At 42.5% G+C, this 21,485-nt stretch overlaps 1 protein-coding gene across 2 annotated transcripts in view; it reads right to left on the bottom strand.

The window, feature by feature from the left end:
- The window catches only part of LARS2 (leucyl-tRNA synthetase 2, mitochondrial), a 266,084-nt gene that overhangs the window by 27,062 nt on the left and 217,537 nt on the right, over positions 1 to 21,485 (bottom strand). For both annotated transcript variants that reach the window (XM_077269111.1, XM_077269112.1), the window contains exons 15-18: positions 19,487 to 19,590; positions 13,981 to 14,163; positions 10,838 to 11,007; positions 7,722 to 7,799 (exon numbers count right to left, since the gene is read on the bottom strand). In XM_077269111.1, the coding sequence (XP_077125226.1) occupies positions 7,722 to 7,799; positions 10,838 to 11,007; positions 13,981 to 14,163; positions 19,487 to 19,590 (535 nt within the window). The remainder of the gene's footprint in view (positions 1 to 7,721; positions 7,800 to 10,837; positions 11,008 to 13,980; positions 14,164 to 19,486; positions 19,591 to 21,485) is intronic.

Raw genomic sequence — 21,485 nt, 5'->3', positions numbered from 1 at the left:
CACCAGCCTAAGAGCTAACTAGTACTGCAGAGAAAATAAGACCTCACTTGCCTCCAGAGGAATGAACCCCAAAAGATATAGTTGCCCCCTCACATGTATTGACGGTGAAATGAGAGGAAGGCACACACATAGAGATGATATATATAGCTTTAGCAAATTGAGGCCCGCTGTAAACTAGAAAGCAGAAAGATACAAAAGGGGACTGAGCGGTCAGCAAAAAACCCTAATCAAAAAAACCATCCTGAGATTACAAGAACCCATGTGCCAACTCATGGCACATGGGGAGAACCTCAGTCCACTAGAGCTACCAGCTAGCATAGAGACATAATAAGCAAGCTGGACAAAAAACCAAACAACTGAAAATCAGCACTTAGCTTATCCTGAAAGATCTGGGAACAGGTAGGCAGGAACCAAACAGAGCACATCTGAATACATTGATAGCCGGCAAGGGGATGACAGAAAGGCCAGGTAAAATAGGAAACACCCAGCCTCTGATGGACAGGTGGAAACCAAAGGCCGCAACCCACCAAAGTCACCCAGTACCAGCAGTAACCACCAGAGGGAGCCCACAAACAGAATCCACAACAGGCGGGCCCACCTGTCAGATTGAGTTTGACGAGACCACCAGATGATACACTGACCCTAAACTTTTGAACAGTAGTTTATCTTTATGGAAAGCGATGAATTAGCACAATATGACATCTTAACAATACTGCAGAGGACCCCATGGCCATGGGTGTTGCCATTTTAGAGAATGGGTAATGATGATTGAAACAGAAGAAGCATGAATACATGGTGAATAGTTGAGAAACACAACTTACAACCAAGGATTAAGAAAACCGGGGGGAGCAGCAGCCAGGATGAGTCAAGGGTCTTAAGATCCGGCCAATAACAGTGGGCTCGGCCAGTCTAATTTGTAGGGGGGCTTCCCAACACATGATGCTGTGAGAAATAAGGATCCAGCATGTCCCATTTTGAACATCCAGTCCTGTTTTATTTTCTGCAAGATACGACCCCACCAGAGATGTCTGGCAGAGGATCTCTCACATAGTACACAGCGAGCACTGCGGTGTATGTGGGAGCCGCTGCCAGCTGAACCATCGCTTGCCCAACAGCTATCTATTGTGTATGGGGCCCTTTAGGCAAACAAGAGGAGTTAAAGCCTCCATACACATTATAAAACCTGAAGAAATGGGCCAATCAGGATGGTACTGTCTCTACTTACTTACTGCAGGGTATTTGCGCATTGTTTTTATCCTAGGCGTTGTCCCTGGTTTTGTCCCGATACATATTAGTCTACTGTGGCTGACCCCACCTATATCGAGGGGTTGGCCAGATGGTCTAATTTGTAAGGTGGGGGGGAAGTGACCGACTGATGGTTAGGATAAATGTCAAGCACGTATGTCCAATTTCGGACAGCTGATCGCATCGTTCTCCCGGTGGCTTTCCCAGAGGACACAGGAGCACTCTGCTGCAAGAATGTTCTTCTGTATGGGACAGTCGGCTGAGATGGACGTTGTTCAGCCAGTAGCTATCTAATGTGTGGCCAGCTTTACACAGTCTGTAGGACAGCAAGAAGCAAATGGAGTGGGTCTACCACAAGGTAGTAGGATGTGAAAACAAACAGGATTTTCTGTAATCAGCGGACACTCATAGGTCGGTATAGGAGTTTTTTTTAAAAATGTTTTTTATTTTTTAAAAAAAGCTTCTTAAAGTAAGAAATTGCTTGTAAAAATGAACATATTCGTTAAGCTACAGCTCTATTTCAACCTTGGCCTCATAAATTAGAAAAGGCCGCAGATGATCTTCAAAGATTAAAGGGGTCATATAACTGAAGACAACCTTACTGAAAATGCAGCTCCTGGGAGAAGACATGGACAACCAAGTATTACCCTTATAGCAGCTTGTGCAAGAGACATGTAGCATTACAGGACTGTGTACCAGATAAATGGAGGTCCATGTAAAACAAGGAAGGCTTCAGTCTGGCAGATCGGTGGCTGCACGTACAGATCAGGGCTATAACGAGAGGTCCTGAAGGGCACTCCTCTCTATCATGGAACAAGACATATGGACATGGCTGTCTTTAGGAGAAATCCTCTCTACAGCTTCTCACATGCCTAAACTGCGTCCATTTATTTGGATCATTAATTAGACAACTTTCCTGACTATGGAGCTGCACTTTTTATGACATTGCAGTTATTTTTCTAAATAGATCTTCAAATTAAAAATGATTTGACAGAAATATAATCCAGGTCATAACCATCTTGATTTCTCCTCCACAGATATTAATGACTAAGTATAATTAGTCAATGCTTCTTTCCTGATGATGTAAGTAACATTGTGCCCTTTCATAAAAGCATATTTTCAAAGACAGGTCACAGATAATGCCATTAATTGGCTTTTTCAGCCAGTAAGTAGATGGCATTGACACTGCGCAAAACAACTGTATGATGTATTAAACGCCTGTCGCTGAGCGGCCTTGTGGAAAGTTTCAGCAATTTAAATATATTCATTTTAAATAAACAAAGTAGCAAGAATAAAAAAAGTTATGTCTGTCATGTACTCCTGGTCATCTATCCAGAGGCTTCCATGACAGTACTGACCAAGTGAACGGAGAGGTTTATTCAGCCTTTAAAGGGAATGTGTCACAATTATTTTTTTAAATGTTCTGAATTTAAGTTTATTAATAGATGTATAAAATTAAATAATTAATTTTTTTTTTTTTACTTTTTAACTCAGCCATTTTTGTTTTGTGGAGTATAAGTGTCAGAGTAAATACAGCAGCCCCAGGCCAGACTGCAGAAGGTGACCGACTCCATCTCCTATTCTGTACCTGCCTGAGCTTTGAACTTGGCATGCCCCTTGGAAAAATACAACGTTCTGAGTCTTATAAAATGGTGAAAAATACCATTTATTTTACAAACTTCTGAATTACAAGTTTGGTATCACTGTCATCATATTGACCTTGAGAATCGTGCTACAAGGTCATTTTTATCACACAACTCAAGCCGTAAAGACAAATTCTAATAACCAATGGAGGAATATTGCGTTTATTCTCTGCATGTTTATACTGAGCTGCGGGGAGGGGCGCCATTTCCATTTTCGCTTCAGCACAAAAGCCGCTGTCAGCGGTCCTTGGTGACAATGAGTATCAATGATGTATTACTCGGCAATGAGTCTCCCCAGACAGCCCATACCCATCATTTTATCAGTGTAAGTGTTACATCAGCACTTTCAGCATCCTGATCATTTTCTGAATAAGCTGTGGTGTGTGTAGATGAGAAGTAACACTATTCCTGGTTACCATATGACTTGTATCTTGCAGGCTTCATCTCTGTTCGTTGTCTCTGAGCTAGTGGGTGGAAGCTAGCTGCTATGGTACATGGTACACAAAAAATGTGGGACTCGTGTTCTTCTGACGTTATAGAGCAATACTGAGCAGTGTAGCTGTAATGAAAAAATATTTTGTCATCGTTTTCCTTTTTACACTGTAAACTGGAATATGAAGTTTGTTTTAGTTTAACCCCTTAACGACCAGAGGTATATTTGGTTTATTTTTTGCTCCCCTTCTTCCCAGAGCCATAACTTTTTTATTTTTCCCATCAATATGGCCATGTGAGGGCTTGATTTTTGCAGGACGAGTTGTACTTTTGAACTACACCATTGGTTTTACCATGTTGTGTTACTGGAAAACGGGAAAAAAATTCCAAGTGCAGTCAAATTGCAATTCCCACAGTTGTTTTTTATTTTTTTTGCCCATGTTCACTAAATGCTAAAACTGAGCAGTTGTCACGCTGACCCATCGGTGACCCGAGATTATGTGAAGGGTCACCGATGGGCAGGATTTCCGATGCGCTTGCCGGTAGCAAGCGTTAAATGCCGCTGTCAGAGTTTGACAGCGGCATTTAACTAGTTGGATCGCGATTCCACGCGCGGCTGTTAGAGGCACATGTCAGCTGTTCAAAACAACTGACTTGTGCTGGAAAGGAAAAGATATGGACTCAGCGCCGGAGCCCACATCAAAGGGAGGGAGTCCGATATCGGTGTACTATTACGCTTGATGTCAGAAGGGGGTTAAGGGGTGTTCTATTAAAATAAACTTGTTTTGGAAAATAAAATACAAAAAACACAGATACCTATTCGACCATGTGGGTTGACCTGGGGAGGGCTGAACACAGGAGATGTCCTTACAATCTGACAGATCTGGAGAACTACAACAAGGAAGAGTGGGCAAAGATGTGCCATGTTGAGGGTCTCCTACCCAAAAAGACTGAATGCTGTCATTAATACAAAGGGTATTTCAACAAAGTATTAGTTTAAGAGTGTGTAGGTTTATGCAACCACATTATTTTAATTCTGTTTTTCTTTTTCCACCCAAAAAGATTTCAGTATATTTTTCAATAGATTTGTACACATTATGGGTGACATTAAAGGTGGAAAAAGTTCTGAAATGATTCTTCTTACATAACATAAAAGCCGGCATTTTTAGAGGGGTGTGTAGACGATCTAGACCCACTGAATGCTGCATACTTTTGTGTATTGCCTCCAAAAACTGCATCAAAACACTACATGAGTGCATCCAGGATAAAGGTGCTGTTACAAGCATGCTTGGGGCTGAGTACCTAAAAGGGATCAGTGCTTCGGGTTCATTTCTACTGTGTGATATTCTAACAGCCTGTACACAGGCTGCCCAGGCTTCAGAGACACACGGAGGGATCTGTAAAGGTTGTTCAGTGCACATAGGCAGCCATTGTTCTAGGCAGTGTGCTATTTCAACCGGACGGCTTGCTGCTGAGAACAATAATTTGTGCAGCACTCGAAAAACAAGCATTTTACTCATTCGGCGAGTGATTAGCGGCCGGTTTGGACTGAAAGATTGTCATGGATCCAGTGTTCCTTGTTCACTGGACCTTTAACAGGAGGCGTTTCCTTCCTCTGGATGAGCACAATCATTGGTGTGTAGTGCTGGGCAACAATGCCTTTTGTGAATGTTGCAATATTAAATTCCATGGCAACATAATAGATAGAGGTCAACAATTTGGAATCCTTTAAAATTCCATAGTTCAGGTTCAGACAAGTTTATCCTAAAGCTATTCCGCAACTGTGCTGCGGGTAAAACGCATGCAGAATTGGCATGCGTTTTCCTGCTAAACACTAGCGTTTTCCAAGCATACTTAGCTTACAGAATGCTAGCGTTTTCCAAGCGATCTGTAGCATCGCTTGGAAAACTGACTGAAAGGTTGGTCACACTTGTCAAACATAGTGCTTGATAAGTGTGACCAACTTTTTACTATTGATGCTGCCTATGCAGCATCAATAGTAAAAAGATCTAATGTTAAAAATAATAAATCGTGATATTCTCACCTTCCGGCGTCCCCCGCAGCCTTCCCGCTCCTCGTGATGCTCCCGTTCCCAATAATGCCTAGCGGCAATGACCTCAGATGACTTAGCGGTCTCGCGAGACCGCACGTCATCACAGGTCATTGCTGCAAAGCATCACTCTGAACGGAAGCATCACGAGGAGCGGGAAGGCTGCGGGGGAAGCCGGAAGGTGAGAATATCATGATTTATTATTTTAATTCTTTTTTTTTTTTTTTTAACAATTATATGGTTCCCAGGGCCTGGAGGAGAGTCTCCTCTCCTCCACCCTGGGTACCAACAGCACATGATCCGCTTACTTCCCGCATGGTGGGCATAGCCACATGTGGAAAGTAAGCGGATCAATGCATTCCTATGTGTGCGGAATCCCCGCGATTCCCCACAAGGAATTAACATGCTGCGTTTTTTTGCGTAATGCGATTCCGCTGCGGAAAAAATGCAACATGAGCACAAAAAATTGCGGATTGCATTCTAATAGGATGCTTAATGTATGCGTTTTTTTCGCTGTTTTATCGTGTTTTTATAGCGAAAAAAAAAAAGTGAAAAATCCTGAACGTGTGCACATAGCCTTAATGTATTTTGTTTGCACGTTTTAGGCGAGCAGGGTTACATTGTCGAAACCACCTTCATCCTCCCCAACCAACTGTATGGGATGAAAATACAGGATGATACACTGTGCTGACAACGCTATGCAGACTGGAATGATTCAGTGATGCCACCACCTTTATTTACCTGTGCCATGCCACATGCTGGAAGAGGCCTGTAGCCTTATACTCTTCTTTGTTGTGGGAACAAAGTTAAAGAGAATCTGTCAGCAGGTTTTAGCTGCTTAATATAAGAGCAGCATGATGTAGGGATAGAGACCTTGATTTCAGTGATGTATCAGTTACTGGGCTGCTTCCTCAATAAAATCAGTCTCAACAGGAGATTATCAGTAGAGGACTAGTTGTATTGTGCCATGTAATCCCAACCACACCACTGATTGACAGCTGTGCATACTGTGCATAGGCAGAAAGATGCCAATCAGTGGTGTGGGTGGCGTTATACAGAGATGAGCTTTCAGAGAAATGAATGATCTTCAGGACATAAATCAAAAATTTTATCAAAACTACAGCAAGCAGCCCAGTAAGTGACACGTCATTGGAATCAGGGTCTCTGCCCCTACATCATGCTGCTCCCAGATAACATAGCAGCAATCTGGTGACAGATTCCCTTCAAGTGAGTATTCAGTGAATTATTTTCTGGAAGGGGGGGGGGGGGGGCATCTACGGCACTACTGTTGCTTTCCAGTGACTGGTCAAAAGTGCACCATGACTTTACGGACACACTGTATTTTGTGCCACTCATTTTATTGGGAAACTCTTGATATGAGGAAACCAGACATATACCTGAGGTTTGGCACCCATGAGAGGCCAAGCCAAATGTCTTTCCCTATGACAGTGTTCCCCACCTCTGGTCCTCAAGACCCCCGAACAGGTCATGTTTTCAGTATTTCCTTAGTATTGCCCAGGTGATACGGTAATTATATCACATGGACAGGCAATAATTCTATCACCTGTGCAATACTAAAGAAAGCCCAAAAACATGACCTATTGGTGGGTCCTCAGGAGCAGAGTTGGGGAACACTGTCCTAGGATGATGATGATGATGATCAGATATGGTAAGTGCTCTTCAGAACCATAAAGGACAGATGAGCTCCTCTGTTTTCTCTTCTGCATGGAGGGCACTGTGGAATCTAAAAAAGTTGGATATGTTTACCCACTGACTCAACTGGCTGGTATGTGAGCCGTCAAGGTTATCTATTTGGCAATATGGCAGCTGGAGGACCACTAAGTTACTGTAATGCTCCAAACCACAAATTAAAGAAATCAATAAACATAACAGACAAAATCACGTGTGTAAAGAATCCCTCTGTCTCCAGTCAGTAGTCCTAGGATTGTAGAGCTCTGGATGTTCCTTATTCATGGTGAACTGTACATGACATTTTTATTAGGAGAAAACTGTTACTTTAACTGAACTGAAGAGTTAACGATAATGGAAAAAAAGCTCGGCATGTCACCATAAGCCTACAAAGCCTTTCTTCCAGCTTTAATTCAAAGAAGCCTTTCCGGAGAGAGAGAGAGAAAACACTGGCAGAGAGTAAGACATTTTCTCTTGTATCTGTAGAACAATATACAATATTACTCCAGCCGCCTGAACACCAAGCAGAAGCAAAACTCGGTAATCTGTTCCTCTTGTTAAAACTTGGGCAAACCAGAGGCGTCCTCCCAGCCCCATTGCTAGTGATCACAGGTCGGAGCGGCACATCTGTGCAGGAGGACGGCGGCGGCGGATGCACTTACCGACAGTACGTTGCTTAGACTCATTAGCTGGGAAATCGCTGCATTGAAAAGGAAATCCTCCGTGAAGTAGCTGGTTACCTAGGCAACGCAAACAAAAATGGCTTTTTAGAATATCTCACATTTGTGAAAGTTAACAGTGAATGGCTAATTCCTGCCCGCAGGTGAATAATCTTCTCCTCGTGTTTGCGTGGGATTCCTGCAGGTATTCAGATCCTGTAAATACATTTGCAAGGCCATTACCATCCATGATAACAGCGTACTCTGACGGCACTATACACCCCTGTATAAAGCCAACATTAGCGGTTACGGCAGGGTGAGACTCCAGTTACACCTCCCAGAGACCAAGGACATTATCATACAGAGAACTGTTGGCACAGGACAGCTGGGGGCCAACAATGATTACTAATGAATTTTTTAATGACTCTAGAAGGCAAATAATGCAGGGGTTAAAACACAGATTTCAGCGTTGCCTTTTATAAAGCTCCAGGTTTTCCTTACAATGATTGTCTTAGCACCAGGAGCTTATCATTGCTGTGACTAGCTGATCCCTTGAGCCTTGGTCTGACACATTCCCTCCTGTGATAGGCAGCTCACTGTCTATGGACATTGTACATACAGAGCCTGCTGTGGGCGGGGTTAGCTTTCTCACCTCTGCTACATTGCTAAATCTAAAAACTCTGTGTCAGAATGGCCGCACCCAGTAATCTAAGTGACACCCCATTGGATTCAGCTTCTCCTTGTCTATATCATGCTGCTTTCATATGAGAGGCAGAAGCAAGTGGTGCCCCCGGAAGAAGCAAGTGGTGAAACGCGCGTCAGGGTGTGGGGACACTACTCCTGACATCTCTGGTCATCCTGTCTCTCTGCATTTCCCTAATCTTTCCTTGTTGCTTATCTTTGGCTGTTTGAGTTTTTCCCTCCTTGTATTCATTTGTTGGCGAACATGCATGTATTCATTCCATTTAGGATTTTACTATGTGATATGTGTCTGTAGGTTACATCTGGTTAATAGACAGCACTACTTGTTTTTATATACAATTATTTTTTTATTGTGTAATATTGTTACTTTAGCCCTGGGAAGGCCTATGACAGGTGGCATATCTGTCACTATATACTGCACAACTGACATTCCATTGCCTTATCTGGTTATAATATTTGTCTGCAGATATTCACTTTATTAGATATGATAGGAAGTATATGTGTCATTACATACGGCGTAATTCACATTCTATTCCCTATTCTCTCCCCCCAAAAATTGTTTTTTGCTATTGGTTGCATATATGTTCTCTGTGTATAGAACATATGGGATATAGGTGACTTGCAGCATTTATCTCCACGTGACTAATCATAGGTGTGAGTCACAATACTTTTCTTTATATAACACTCTATTTACTATTAATCACTAGCGGGTTACCTGACCAGCTATATACTGTTATATTAAGGTCAGTATATAGTAGCATTCCCTCCATGAGGCACTCTGTTAGTTTTAATTGGTTCTGATTTTATTGTCATTAATAAAAATGGATTTTAATCACAATGGATCCCTTCGATACTTTGGAAAGCATTGACAGCCAGAGTATGGGTCAAAATCTGCTCCCAGATGAGGTAGAAACAACCTGCGGACAGATTCCCTTTAAGTGATTTACCTTTAATCTCTTGCATCTTTAGGAAGGTACTCTTGATGCTATAATAGTCATCTGAAGCTACTGCAGGGGAAACTGTGGTATAACATGTCTGCTATTCAAATAGACAGGCAGCCTTGTCATATATGGACAAAAATTGGTTCAATATTCTTAATGGGACTGCTGGAGAAAGCCAATAGATGGGAATGGCTGGTCTTCAACGCTCCCATAAGAATGAATGGAGCAGCAGGAGACATGATCAACCCCCGCCCAACTCACATGGGCCTTTCCAGATACCCAATTTTCGGGATTGGAGGGGTCTCAGAAGACAGAGGATATGGGATACCATTCATACTGGGAATGCCCCTTTAATTTAAAGGATATGAGAACTGTAGACATATCATCTCAAGATATGAATAAAAAAGAATCTTTTTATGTGCACTAAATTTCTTTCTTTATCTTTTGTCTGGGCGATCATTTTCAGTAGCTCCAATTCTCTTCACTTCTTGCCAAATGTGATTTATCAGACGTATGTGTACATCGGCCCTTACCTATCTATAGGCGGTATCACTACAATTAATCTAGAGTTCCCGTCACAAGCTATCACTTAGGCCTCTTTCACACTTCCGTCGCTGCGGGTGCGTTGCAATGCAGTGAAGCGACGTATCGTCCGATGTTGTTAAAGTAGCGGAAAACGCGTGCAACGTATCCAGTGTTATGACGGATGCGTCAAAGGAGTTCCTGGCTGGATATTCAGGACAGAGAGAGAGAGAGAACAGCGATGGATCCTGCGCCCATAGGCTTCCATTATAGCCGCTGACGGGCAGCGCAGGACCCGTCGCTGAGCGATTTTCCGACGTGCAGAAAAAACGTTCCTCTGAACGTTTTCTCCGCCTGACGGACAGTTATTATCCGACGGATCCAGTGCATGACGGATGAAACAGATGGCCATCCGTCACAATCCGTCGCTAATACAAGTCTATGGGAAAAACAGGATCCTGCAGAAACATTTGCAGGATCCTGTAAGAAAAGAGGTGCAGAATTTTCTGCACAAAATCTGCATCTCCTGGCAGAATCCGCCGCTGTGTTTTTTATGCGTTTTTAGTGCGTTTTTAGTGCAGATTTTATTTCTATAATGGAGGGGTGCAGAAACGCTGCAGAACTGCACAAAAGAAGTGACATGCACTTCTTTGAAATCTGCAGCGTTTCTGCGCAGATTTTTCTGCACCATGTGCACAGCTTTTTTTTTTTCACATTGATTTACATTGTACTGTAAATCACAGTGCAGTTCTGCAGCGTTTCTGCACTAAATCTGCATCGTGTGCACATACCCTTACAGACCACACACAGTAATGATGAACACATTGCTACTCTATAGTTCCAGGTTTGGAGGACAGCCATATTACACTAACAAATAAGACGTACATTCAGACACACAATCTCATTATCATAAAATTATCAGATTATGAGAATTTAAAAAAAAGCATACGCTACCTCTGACACAGTAAGATTCCGGTTTTGCCAGATTTTTGGGGTTTCTGCTATTTCATTTTTACACAGGATTTGAGGATTTGGTTCCACCAAGGAGTTTCGGGCTTCAATAAACTTGCTTGTTAATGCCCACACACGAGACTGCCACCTTTGGACGCCGGGTATTGCATCGGCTGTAAAACAACACACTCATTTTGAGCAAGAAACATAAATGACCAATAATCATAGAATTATTGCCAGCCTATTCCGCGGCACTGGCTGAGATTAGATGGACGGTAATAATTCTAAACTACCGTATTTATTTTCTATTAGTACTGTAAAATAACCAAAGACGTCACAAGGCGGCAATAACATTGCTAATGATACCTTACAGTTATACTACCCTTGTTTATCTGGTAACTCCTGGGTGACCAGACCAAATTTTACAAATAGACATATGGAATTCTACAATAATATGTTTCAATATATTCTAGTGATTCTGAGAATTTTTTTTTTCGTGACACACTTCACTTTATGTTAATGGTAAATTTAGGACAATATGTTTTGCATTTATTTATAAAAGTATCAGAAAGTTTAAGAAAAGTGCTCTATGTTTTGCATTAATTTATTAACCCTGTACAGACATACAATATATTGTTGCGTAATATACCGGCTTCCTGACTTTGATATGGGCGAGCACGCCAAGCCCGAATCTTTCCCGGCAGATGATGGCTGTGTTATTCACAATTTCTGACAGCGGCATTTAGCACACACTGGGAGGGGGTGCGTCATTCCACATGCCCGTGACGTGATTGCATGGTGCAGATGGTTTGCCATGACAGCCAGGGGTCTGCTTAAGTAGGGTGTCAACTATAGCAGACAGCTGATACCCACTGCATTATCACCCAATGGGGATGCTACACTCTCATTTCGCAGGTCAGTAAAGGGCCTCTCAAACCCCCTGAACACAGAAACACACAGGGAAAACACAAATCGCCTTTGTAAGAGGACAGCTGAGAACCACCATTGTTAATCTGATTTACGGTCCAGTCAAGCCATTACAATGGTCCCATACAATGAAGGAGCTCTTCAGCTATCAGTCCTGGAAACCTTGAGCTTAGGTCATGCATATTTTATGCTCAGAACAGATGTCTACAGCCATCAAACTCCACAACACATCAACATGAGCTTAGCAATCATCTGCTTTAGGTTTCAGCGATTCCCTTGTATTTATCATGGATACTTGATATTACCACACACATTTTTAACTAGACAGCATAAAATGAGAGAAAGAACAACTGAAGACAAGTATTAATCTGACCCACACCACCCAAAATTGTAAAACACTTGACGCTCAATCCCTATCTAGCTTGGAAATTCCACAAAACCCAGAAATGCAGACACACGTGAAGAGATGTAGATATTCTGCTGTCCATACTGGCGGATAGATTACCACCTTCTTAATACATCAATTATTGGTTAACTGTGTGTAATGGCTACTGTCAGGGTTCACCAACTTACAGTAGCATAGAGGGACTGCAGAAATTTACATCAAACCGTACAACCCCTTTAACAAGGGATCATGCTACACATTGATGTTTGTGTACAGTAGACATATGGGAAATGTTATGGATTAACTATGTTGTACAGCATGTCTATCTGGTTTAAGGATATAAAAATTGAAAGTTTGAAAGTTGTGAATGTTAAAAAAATTTGCCAAAATTTAGATATTTTTACAAGTAAACTCAAAATATATCGACCTACGTTTACCACTAACATGAAGGACAATGTGTCATGAAAAAAAACTATTTCAGAATAACTGGGAATTGCTGAAGCGTTCCAGAGTTATCACATGAAGTGACACTGGTCAGATTTAAAAAATGTGGCCTGGTCATTAAGGTCACAATAGGCTAGGTCACTAAGGGGTTTAATGGCTCGCCATGCTAGCCCTGCTGATCCACACTTGGCTGCAATGATGATATACCATCTACCAAGGTGCAGCCAGTTACTAGCCTCAGCAGTCTCAGGTTATACACACGTGACCAGAAATTGACTAAAAACTTGCCCTGATCATTTCATAGCATTAAAAGTTCATGAGGGAGCTCACATATGCCACCATGAGATGTGCACCTTTGTGATATACCTATGTATACCTTTGTGAGCATCGCATTACCTTGACAAGGCAATAAAACAAAGTATAGCAGAATGTAAAATAACTTTTCAGTAATAGATTAACCTTATTTACTGAAACAAAAAATCTTACATGAAATAGACACAAACCATTACCAATCCATTACATGCATCTGAACCTATACCCAAAGGCTGGTTTCACACATTTGACACGTACAGTCCGAGTACACACCACAATGGCTGAACCAGCCACGGGGGTCTCCTGACCCCAACTCCATAGCCTTACATATGTCTATGAGACTGCGGAGTTTGGATCAGGAGACACATGGCTGGGCCGCACATTGCTGTCCATACTTAAACCTTGTATGTTGGACGTGTGAAACCAGTTTAATGGTTTGTTGATATGTTATATTGGTTTATTAGTTCAATCAAGTTTATAAGCGCAAATCAGTTTTTGATTGAAATAAAAGATAGTCAGATTCATACATTTGTGTAAAATCAAACACATTCTGTCTCATTTTTTGGGCACATTTACCAAAAAGTTTTAATTGAAACTGCAGTCTAAGGGGTAACGTGTCAATGCCAGTGTAAGGAGACTTATAGGCCATGAAATGCTCCTCTGGGAAATTAAATATGCAAATTGCCTCTTTAGAGAAGAAGAGGACTTGTACTCTAGTGCCACCTATTGGAAGTAGCAATCCTAAAAGTCATTATCGACCAGTTACCAAGCCTTGCCATATGAATTAGGATAAAAGCTAAACCAAAATCTCAATATGCAGACACGGTGTTTTGGGGTGTTGCCCATCCTCAGTGCAAAGCATGAGATCTGATTTTGCTGTATGAAAAGCCTCTGACTGGGATCCAAGCAGTAAAAGGGTCTTGACTTTTAGGATTGCTACTTCCAATAGGTGGCGATAGAGTTCTAGCCCTCTTCCTCTCTGTAGAGGAAATTTGCATAAATGAAAAGGAGCAGACAAGGCAGGAATTTGTCATATGACAGCTTCCCCACTATACAAACAGAACTGAATCGTACATACTTTTCATATCCCATAATATGTCTTGCTCTGGAGGGGCAGCAAATAACACGTAGAGACGAGTGGTGTCAATGCCATATTTCTCCACCATTTCCTCCGGATCCACTCCATTCTGCTTGGATTTGCTCATCTTTTCCCATGTCACTTGCAGTTTTTCTCCAGTCTTGGTATGGACGGGTTCATTTCCTTCAAGAAACAGCATGGGGACAGTTAGAGAACAGTTTCCATATATCTAGAACAAACCTTTTCTAATGTGGCTATTACAAAGGCATGGATGACACTTATATTAGGAACAAACTGTTCTAACACTTTTTTCTCCCTGGTATCTAAGCATACCTATATATTTTAAAAGGGTTTTGCACGAATACGTTTTTTTAACCCCATCCGCTTGCTCTAAGTAAAAATAATAAAGCCTCTATCTCACTAGGCTTTGCTGACAGGCTGCAGCGGTGACATCATGACTGCGGGGCACATGATCTGCAGCCATTCACTGAGCTCAATGGTCTTATGTCAAAAAAATTAGCAAACGCGCTTCTATTCATGATTTCATCACTGCGGCCTGTCAATAAAGACTGGGAGAGCATCACTGAGTCAGTGGAGGGTGGGTAATGTTGATTTTGCTTTTTACCCAATGCAAGCTGATGTGGTTAAAGAAAACAAGAATTAAAAACCCCTTTAGATACAAAAAAATTAGAATATTTTTGTATGTTCCAACTAATAAGTAATGTACCTCTAATGGACCCTATTTGCTGCTCAGGGTTGTATCTAGGTCGCAGACTAGCATTGTATCCTGTACTGACTCTGCCATTGGCATCAAAAAAGACAGTAGCCCTGATTCAGCCCAATGTGCCTCTGAACACGTGTGAATACACACACACACACACACACACTCATAGCCGGAAGTGTTGGTACCCTTGAAATTGTTTCAGAAAATGAAGTATTCCTCCCAGAAATGTACTGAAATTACACATGTTTTGTCACACACATTTATTTACTTTATGTGAACACCACAAAAAAAAGAGAAAAAAGGTAAAATTGGACATAATTTCACAAAGGACCAGACAAAATTGTTGGCACCCTCACTTTATATTTGGCTGCACACTCTTTGGAATAAATAACCACAATCAATCGCTTTCTATAACTATCAACAAGCTTCTTACAACTCTCAACTGGAATTTTGGACCCCACTTTTCCAAAATTCTCTAGTTCTCTCATATCTGAAGGGCGCCGGATAAAATTGTTGGCACAAACTTGAGTGAATGGCACCAGGACGCACAATACTATAATGGAGCAGATGTATGTAACCCTTTTCAGACCCACAGCATGCAGGGTAAATTGTAACTGCAAAGTGGTGCTCAGCTTTCAAAAATACAAAAGCATGCAACACAAACACAGAGCCGAGAACAGAAAAAAGCAGCACTCACCAATGTCAGCGCAGTGATGTTCTTTAATGTGTCATATTTGTTAAAATACAACAGCAGGTTGTAGGCGATGAGGGTGCGGGGAGGGTGAACTGGACTCCCCGCACCCTCATCACCTACAACCTACTGTTGTATTTTAACAAATATGACACATTACATTGGTGAGTGCCGCTTTTTTCTGTTCTCGGCTCTGTGTTTGTGTTAAAATTGTTGGCACCTTTCCAAAAATGTGGGTAAACAACTTTGTTTTAAGCATGTGATGCTCGATCAAACTCATCTGTGGCAAGTAACAGGTATGAGCTATATGTTAATCGCACCTGATAAAAAGGGGAGAAGTTAACTCAGTCTTTGCATTGTGTGTCTGTGTGTGCCACACTAAGCATGGAGTACAGAAAGAGAAGAGAACTGTCTGAGGACTTGGGAATCAAAATTGTTGAAAAATATCAACAATCTCAAAGTCCATCTCCAGAGATCTTGATGTTCCTTAGTCCACGGTGCGCCACATAATCAAGAAGTTTACAACTCATGGCACTGTAGCTACTTTCTCTTAATGTGCACAGCAGATCAAAATTGATGAAAAGTTGCAACGCAGGATAGACCAGATGGTGGATAAGCAGCCTCAATCAAGTTCCAAAGAAATTCAAGCTGTCCTGCAGGTTCAGGGTTCATCAGTGTCAGCACGAGCTATCTGTCAATATTTGAATGAAAAGAAACGCTATGGCAGGAGACCAGGATGACTACACTGCTGATAGAGACATGAAAAAGCTAGACTGCAGTGTGCCAAAATGTATGTGAGTACGCCAAAGTCCTTATGGGAAAGAGTCTTGTGGACAGATGAGACCAAGATAGAGCTTTTTGGTCAAGCACAAATAGAATGGGGCCTACAAAGAAAAGAACACGGTCCCTACAGTCAAATATGGTAGAGGTTCAAAATGTTTTGGGGTAGTTTCTCTGTCTCTGGGTGACTTGACTGTGTTCAAGGCATCATGGAATCTGAAGACTAACAAATGATTTGGGGTCACAATATAGTGCCCAGTGTCAGAAAGCTGGATTTGTGTCCTAGGTCATGGGTCTTCCAGCAGGACAATGACACCAAATATACGTCAAGAAGCCCCCAGTAATGGATGGAAACAAAGTGCTTGAGAGTTCTGAAGTGGCCACCAATGAATAAAGATCTAAATGTCATTGAACACCTGTGGCTAGATCTTGAAATTGCTGCTGGGAGAAGGCACCCTTCAAATATGAGAGATCTGGAGCAGTTTGCTAAAGAAGAGTAGTGCAAAATTCCAGTTGAGAGGTGTAAGAAGCTTGCTGATGGTTATTGCAGTTATTTGTTCCAAATGGGGTGCAACAAAATATTAAGTTGAAGGTGCAAACAATTTTGTCTGGCCCATTTTTGGCGTCTTATGTCTAATTTGCCTTTTTTTCTGTTCTTTTTTTATGTTGTTCCAATACACACAAAGGAAATAAACATGTGTATAACAAAATGTGTAATTGCAATAATTTACTGGGAAAATGTCATGAGTGGCAACACTTTCTCCATGACTGTATGTATATATTTTTATATATATACATACACGCACTTTACCAAAAAGTACAATTACTGTATCTGAGCTCATGTTTGTTGCTTGAAAATCTTGTTACTATGATATATATAAAAAAAGTTTCACTTTGTTCAGTATTAAATGACTTCCTTGGGTACAACTGACAGTAAATGAGGACGTGCAGATGTGGTTTAATATGGCAAGCTGTGTCGTTACCTTTGGGTGATAGGTCACCATCCATTATAGCAGCACTGCAAACAATCTGCTGCACACACAGGAAAAATGGAAAAACCTTTACTACATCTTTATGGTACGCTCATGTGTGAACAATCTGCCTTTGGTAGAAGTGTAAAATCACCATAATAATTTGCGTGGAATCGCTCGGGGAATGTCCAACATGTTCCAGTCAGTTTCTAGATTTTTTGTGGCAATTTCTCTCCATTTAATGCAATCCTTGTGACTTCTGGCTCTCGGTCAGTAGACTATACGGCATCTGTTGATATATGGCCACGTGTTTTCATGCCACTTAAAAATCTGCTTATTGGGAAGGAACCTAGGACGCTCGTTTCCCGACAATCGTGTAGAGTAAACAGGCTGCCAATCACCCAAAAAACAAGTAAAACACTAATTTGTTGCATGAAGTGATTTTTAAACTTCCTCAACCCCTTAAGTGCACAGCCAAATCTATATATTGTTTTTTTCTTCATTTTTTCACATGTCTTTATATATAAGTGGGGAAAATGGAGGCAGATTCGCAAGAATTTTTGCATTTTTTAAAATTTCTTTAATATTTAAAAACACATATTTTTCACTTTCATTTTTAGTACCCTTAGAGGAACCTGTGATCACTTCAACACTTGTAGTATATTAAGAAATACTATGGTATTGCTACCTATAATAAAAATCATGGTCTCCTGTGATGCTGAGCCTATGGTTGTACATCACAAGAGATTCAACAGGATAGGCACAAGGGCCTCCAGAACCGGGCAGACAGTGGGGCTTAATTATGGACAGTGGCATTTAAAAAGTTAACAGCAGCGATCATAGTTAGAGCTGATAGCCCGTATTTGCCTTATGTGGAGCATGCTCAGTTCCTGAGTCTGCTCCTATCACCCTGAGATGCTCCATGGCATAGTTGTAGCCCCCCCCACTGCCGCAGGGCCGAGGGGTACCCGGTACCGGGCCTCTGAGTCTCTGCTCTGGGGTTGTCACGGTGGCTAGGCCCGGTCCGTGACCCTGCTGAGGGGCGTACAGTGATAGATATGATGGATGTGGATGGTGGTGGTGGTGCGGTGCAGTAAATAACGAGGACACCAGGTTACAGTCTCTTTACCTCTTTACTGAAGATCTCCGGGTCCTCAGTCCGGAATACGGTTCACCAGGCTACGCAAGTCCGGCCGGCCCAATGGCACCTCCAGAGTTCTCTTTGCAGGTGGAAATCTGTGCCTTCCTGCTAGCGCTATGTGTTGTGGTCCTCCCCTGCTGTGCTTACGGGATAGTACCCCACAACTGTTGTGTCTGTTTCTGATGTTCCCTCACAACTCGTTCGGATGATGTTCTTCTCCTCCGTCCCTCCCTGATGTTCTGGTTAGGACGGCACCCGTATGACGAGTAGGCTCGGAGCTCTTCCGGGACCCTAGAGTCGCCCCTCTCCTAGTGCGCCCCCTATGTCTTCATAGGTGATGTATGTGAGACAGCCCGCCTGAGACTGACTGTCCTGCCGTAGGTTTGAAGTATTGCTTGGAGCTAGATATATAAATACTTCCTCGGCGTTCCGGCCGCCGGTTGTACGCCTCAGTAGGATGTTGCCTCGGTCTTACAGCACGACTCCTACTGGTATTTCTCCTCTTGCTTTGATCTCGTTTCTCACTCAGCACAATATATCTCGCTTCTGATCCTTTCTTAGGGCACCGCCGCTATGCTGAGCAGGCACGGTCCCGTGACGTTCTTTCTTGTAGCCAGGCCTCTGTCAGGGTCCCAAACCTGTCAGGGACCCTACCGAATCTTCCCCCCACAACACCCTCTGCCACAAGGTGTTGCCTGGTTCCAACCCAGTCAGCTTTCTGAACTAACTTCCTGCCTGACCCCCAGTTTACCCACAGTGGTGAGGAGTGGCCTAATAAATAGCACCCTTAGCTCCCCCTGGAGGCCCGACTGTGAAATGTATTGGTGTATGTGATACCTGGTCAGATGAACTCCTTCAGTGCCATCAGACGTACCATAGCCCCCCTTAGCGGCGGAGCCACAGTACTGCAACGACCAGGACTCTGGGGCGCTGCATATACATCCATCATGGGTGATTAAGGTGTTAGGAAACATTGTTCTCTGCTGCATATCGTCCTGCATAAACAGGATATAAGCTGCCGAGAACAATGACAGTCTATGTGCACAGAACGATCTCTTACCGATTGTCCTGTGCGCAATGTAAGGACAGTCAGCCTGTCTGAACAAGCTGTGAAAGGATTAGATTAGATCATGTAGTGTATGCCCAGCTTTATCTAATAAAATTTAGCAGATAATGCATAATGAAAAAGCCTGACTTACCATTTACGTCCACTTCATCTCTCTGTAAGTATCTCCCAGTAGATGCAAGCCGATATGTCTGTCCTTTAATGAGGCCTTGTACTAAAAGCTTATTGAATGGTTCCCTTAGGGAAAAAAAGAAGAAAACCAATTGGGGGAGCAAAACCACCGACTGCAAAGCAGGGTTCTAATGACCCACACCATGGCAAAGTGTAACTACAACCATTATGTGGCAATAGTGTGAAAAAAGGTTTTCTTTTTCATCTAGTATTGTAATCTCAAAAGAGACATGTGTGACAATATGTAGGCATTTCACGGATCTAGGTTTATCTGATGTCCACCATACATCAGTTCCACAGTAGGTATATCTCTATAAGGCCGGAGTCATACTAGACCATAATACGGACGAGTGCTATGCGATAAAGAATCGCATAGCACTCGGACCAATGTTAATCTATGGGGCAGCTCCCATCATCCGTTGTTTTCTCGGCCATATTATACGTGCGAGGGAAATCGCAGCATGCTGCGATTTGCACCGTATATCGGCCGAGAATCGCCAATGAAAGTCTATGGGTGCGAGAAAAACAACCCGGAGCGGCGCTAATGCTACCGGCCGGGCTGTAAACCACGGAGCAATGAATGAAAAGCTGCCTGCGCAGCCTCCCTGCCTGACCGGACGTTAACTCTGTAGCGTGGGAAAGTTTCTGAACATTTTCCCATGCTGTCAAGTTCAACTCAGGTCAGGCGGGGCCGACTGCCGCTGACGTTACCCGCCTGACCCGCGGTGAACTGTCAGCATGGGAAAATATTCAGAAACTTTCCCACGCTACACAGTTCATGTCCGGCCAGGCGGGGAGGCTGCGCAGGCAGCTTTTCATTCATTCCTCCATGGTTTACAGCAAGGCCAGTAGCATTAGCACCGCTCTGGGTTGTAAACTATTTAACCCTTTAAGATGGATTACAGCATGGGACTTGAAAATTGTGCGGGAGCCCACGCCAGATTTTGCCGTGAATTAATCCTTTAATTTAACACGTACAGCTCCCAAATTTTACACACACATAGTACTAACATTACTAGTGAGGGACATATAAAACTAACTGTTCTGCAATGGTTTACTGTATATAAACCATGTCTAATACCCTGTCGGGTTCTGCAATGATTTTACAGAACCCGACAATTGAATTATCGGCTATTCTGCTATCTAGCTCTGAATGAAATATATATATAGTGCCTAGTGAAAGTATTCGGCCTCCTAGAACTTTTCAACCTTCTCCCACATATCATGCTTCAAACATAAAGATACAAAATGTAAATTTTTGGTGAAGAATCAACAAGTGGAACACAATTGTGAAGTTGAACGAAATGTATTGGTTATTTAAAATTTTTGTGGAAATTTCAAAACTGATAAGTGGGGCGTGCAATATTATTCGGCCCCTTTACTTTCAGTGCAGCAAACTCACTCCAGAAGTGAGTGGATCTCTGAATGATCCAATGTTGAAAAGTTACAGGGGGCTGAATACTTTCGCAAGGCACTGTATATATGTTTTCAAGAATATTTGAGGCCATGGATCCATTATTTGTCTATTTTGCAAGCCGGAGAGAAAATATCGCCATACAGATGTCACACGGATGCTTACGAAAAAATCGCATCCTCGCACTGCACACGAATAACATACGGATCACTGTTCATGAAACATTTGTGCGATTCACGGACCGATTTTTTATACGTTGTGACGCCGGCCTAAGGTGCAGACTATATAAAACAGTTCCCGCCCTGTCAGGGGGTTGCAGGCAAGCCTTGAGAAATCTGATTTTATTTCCCTGCTATTAGTGGTTCTAGTTTTTCGATATTGTACTTTTTAAGCCCTTTCTGACCTCGGAGGGATAGTACTTCCAAGGTCAGATCCCCTGCTTTGATGCGGGCTCAGGCAGTGAGCCCACATCAAAGCTGCGACATGTCAGCTGTTTTGTACAGCTGACATGTGCGCTCAATAGCTGCGAGTGGAATCGCGAACCACC

This window comes from Ranitomeya variabilis, chromosome 6 (genome assembly GCF_051348905.1).
Source record: "Ranitomeya variabilis isolate aRanVar5 chromosome 6, aRanVar5.hap1, whole genome shotgun sequence".
Taxonomy (NCBI): domain Eukaryota; kingdom Metazoa; phylum Chordata; class Amphibia; order Anura; family Dendrobatidae; genus Ranitomeya; species Ranitomeya variabilis.
The sequence above is the reverse complement of the archived record's forward strand: the minus strand, read 5'-3'. Positions and strand labels throughout refer to the sequence as shown.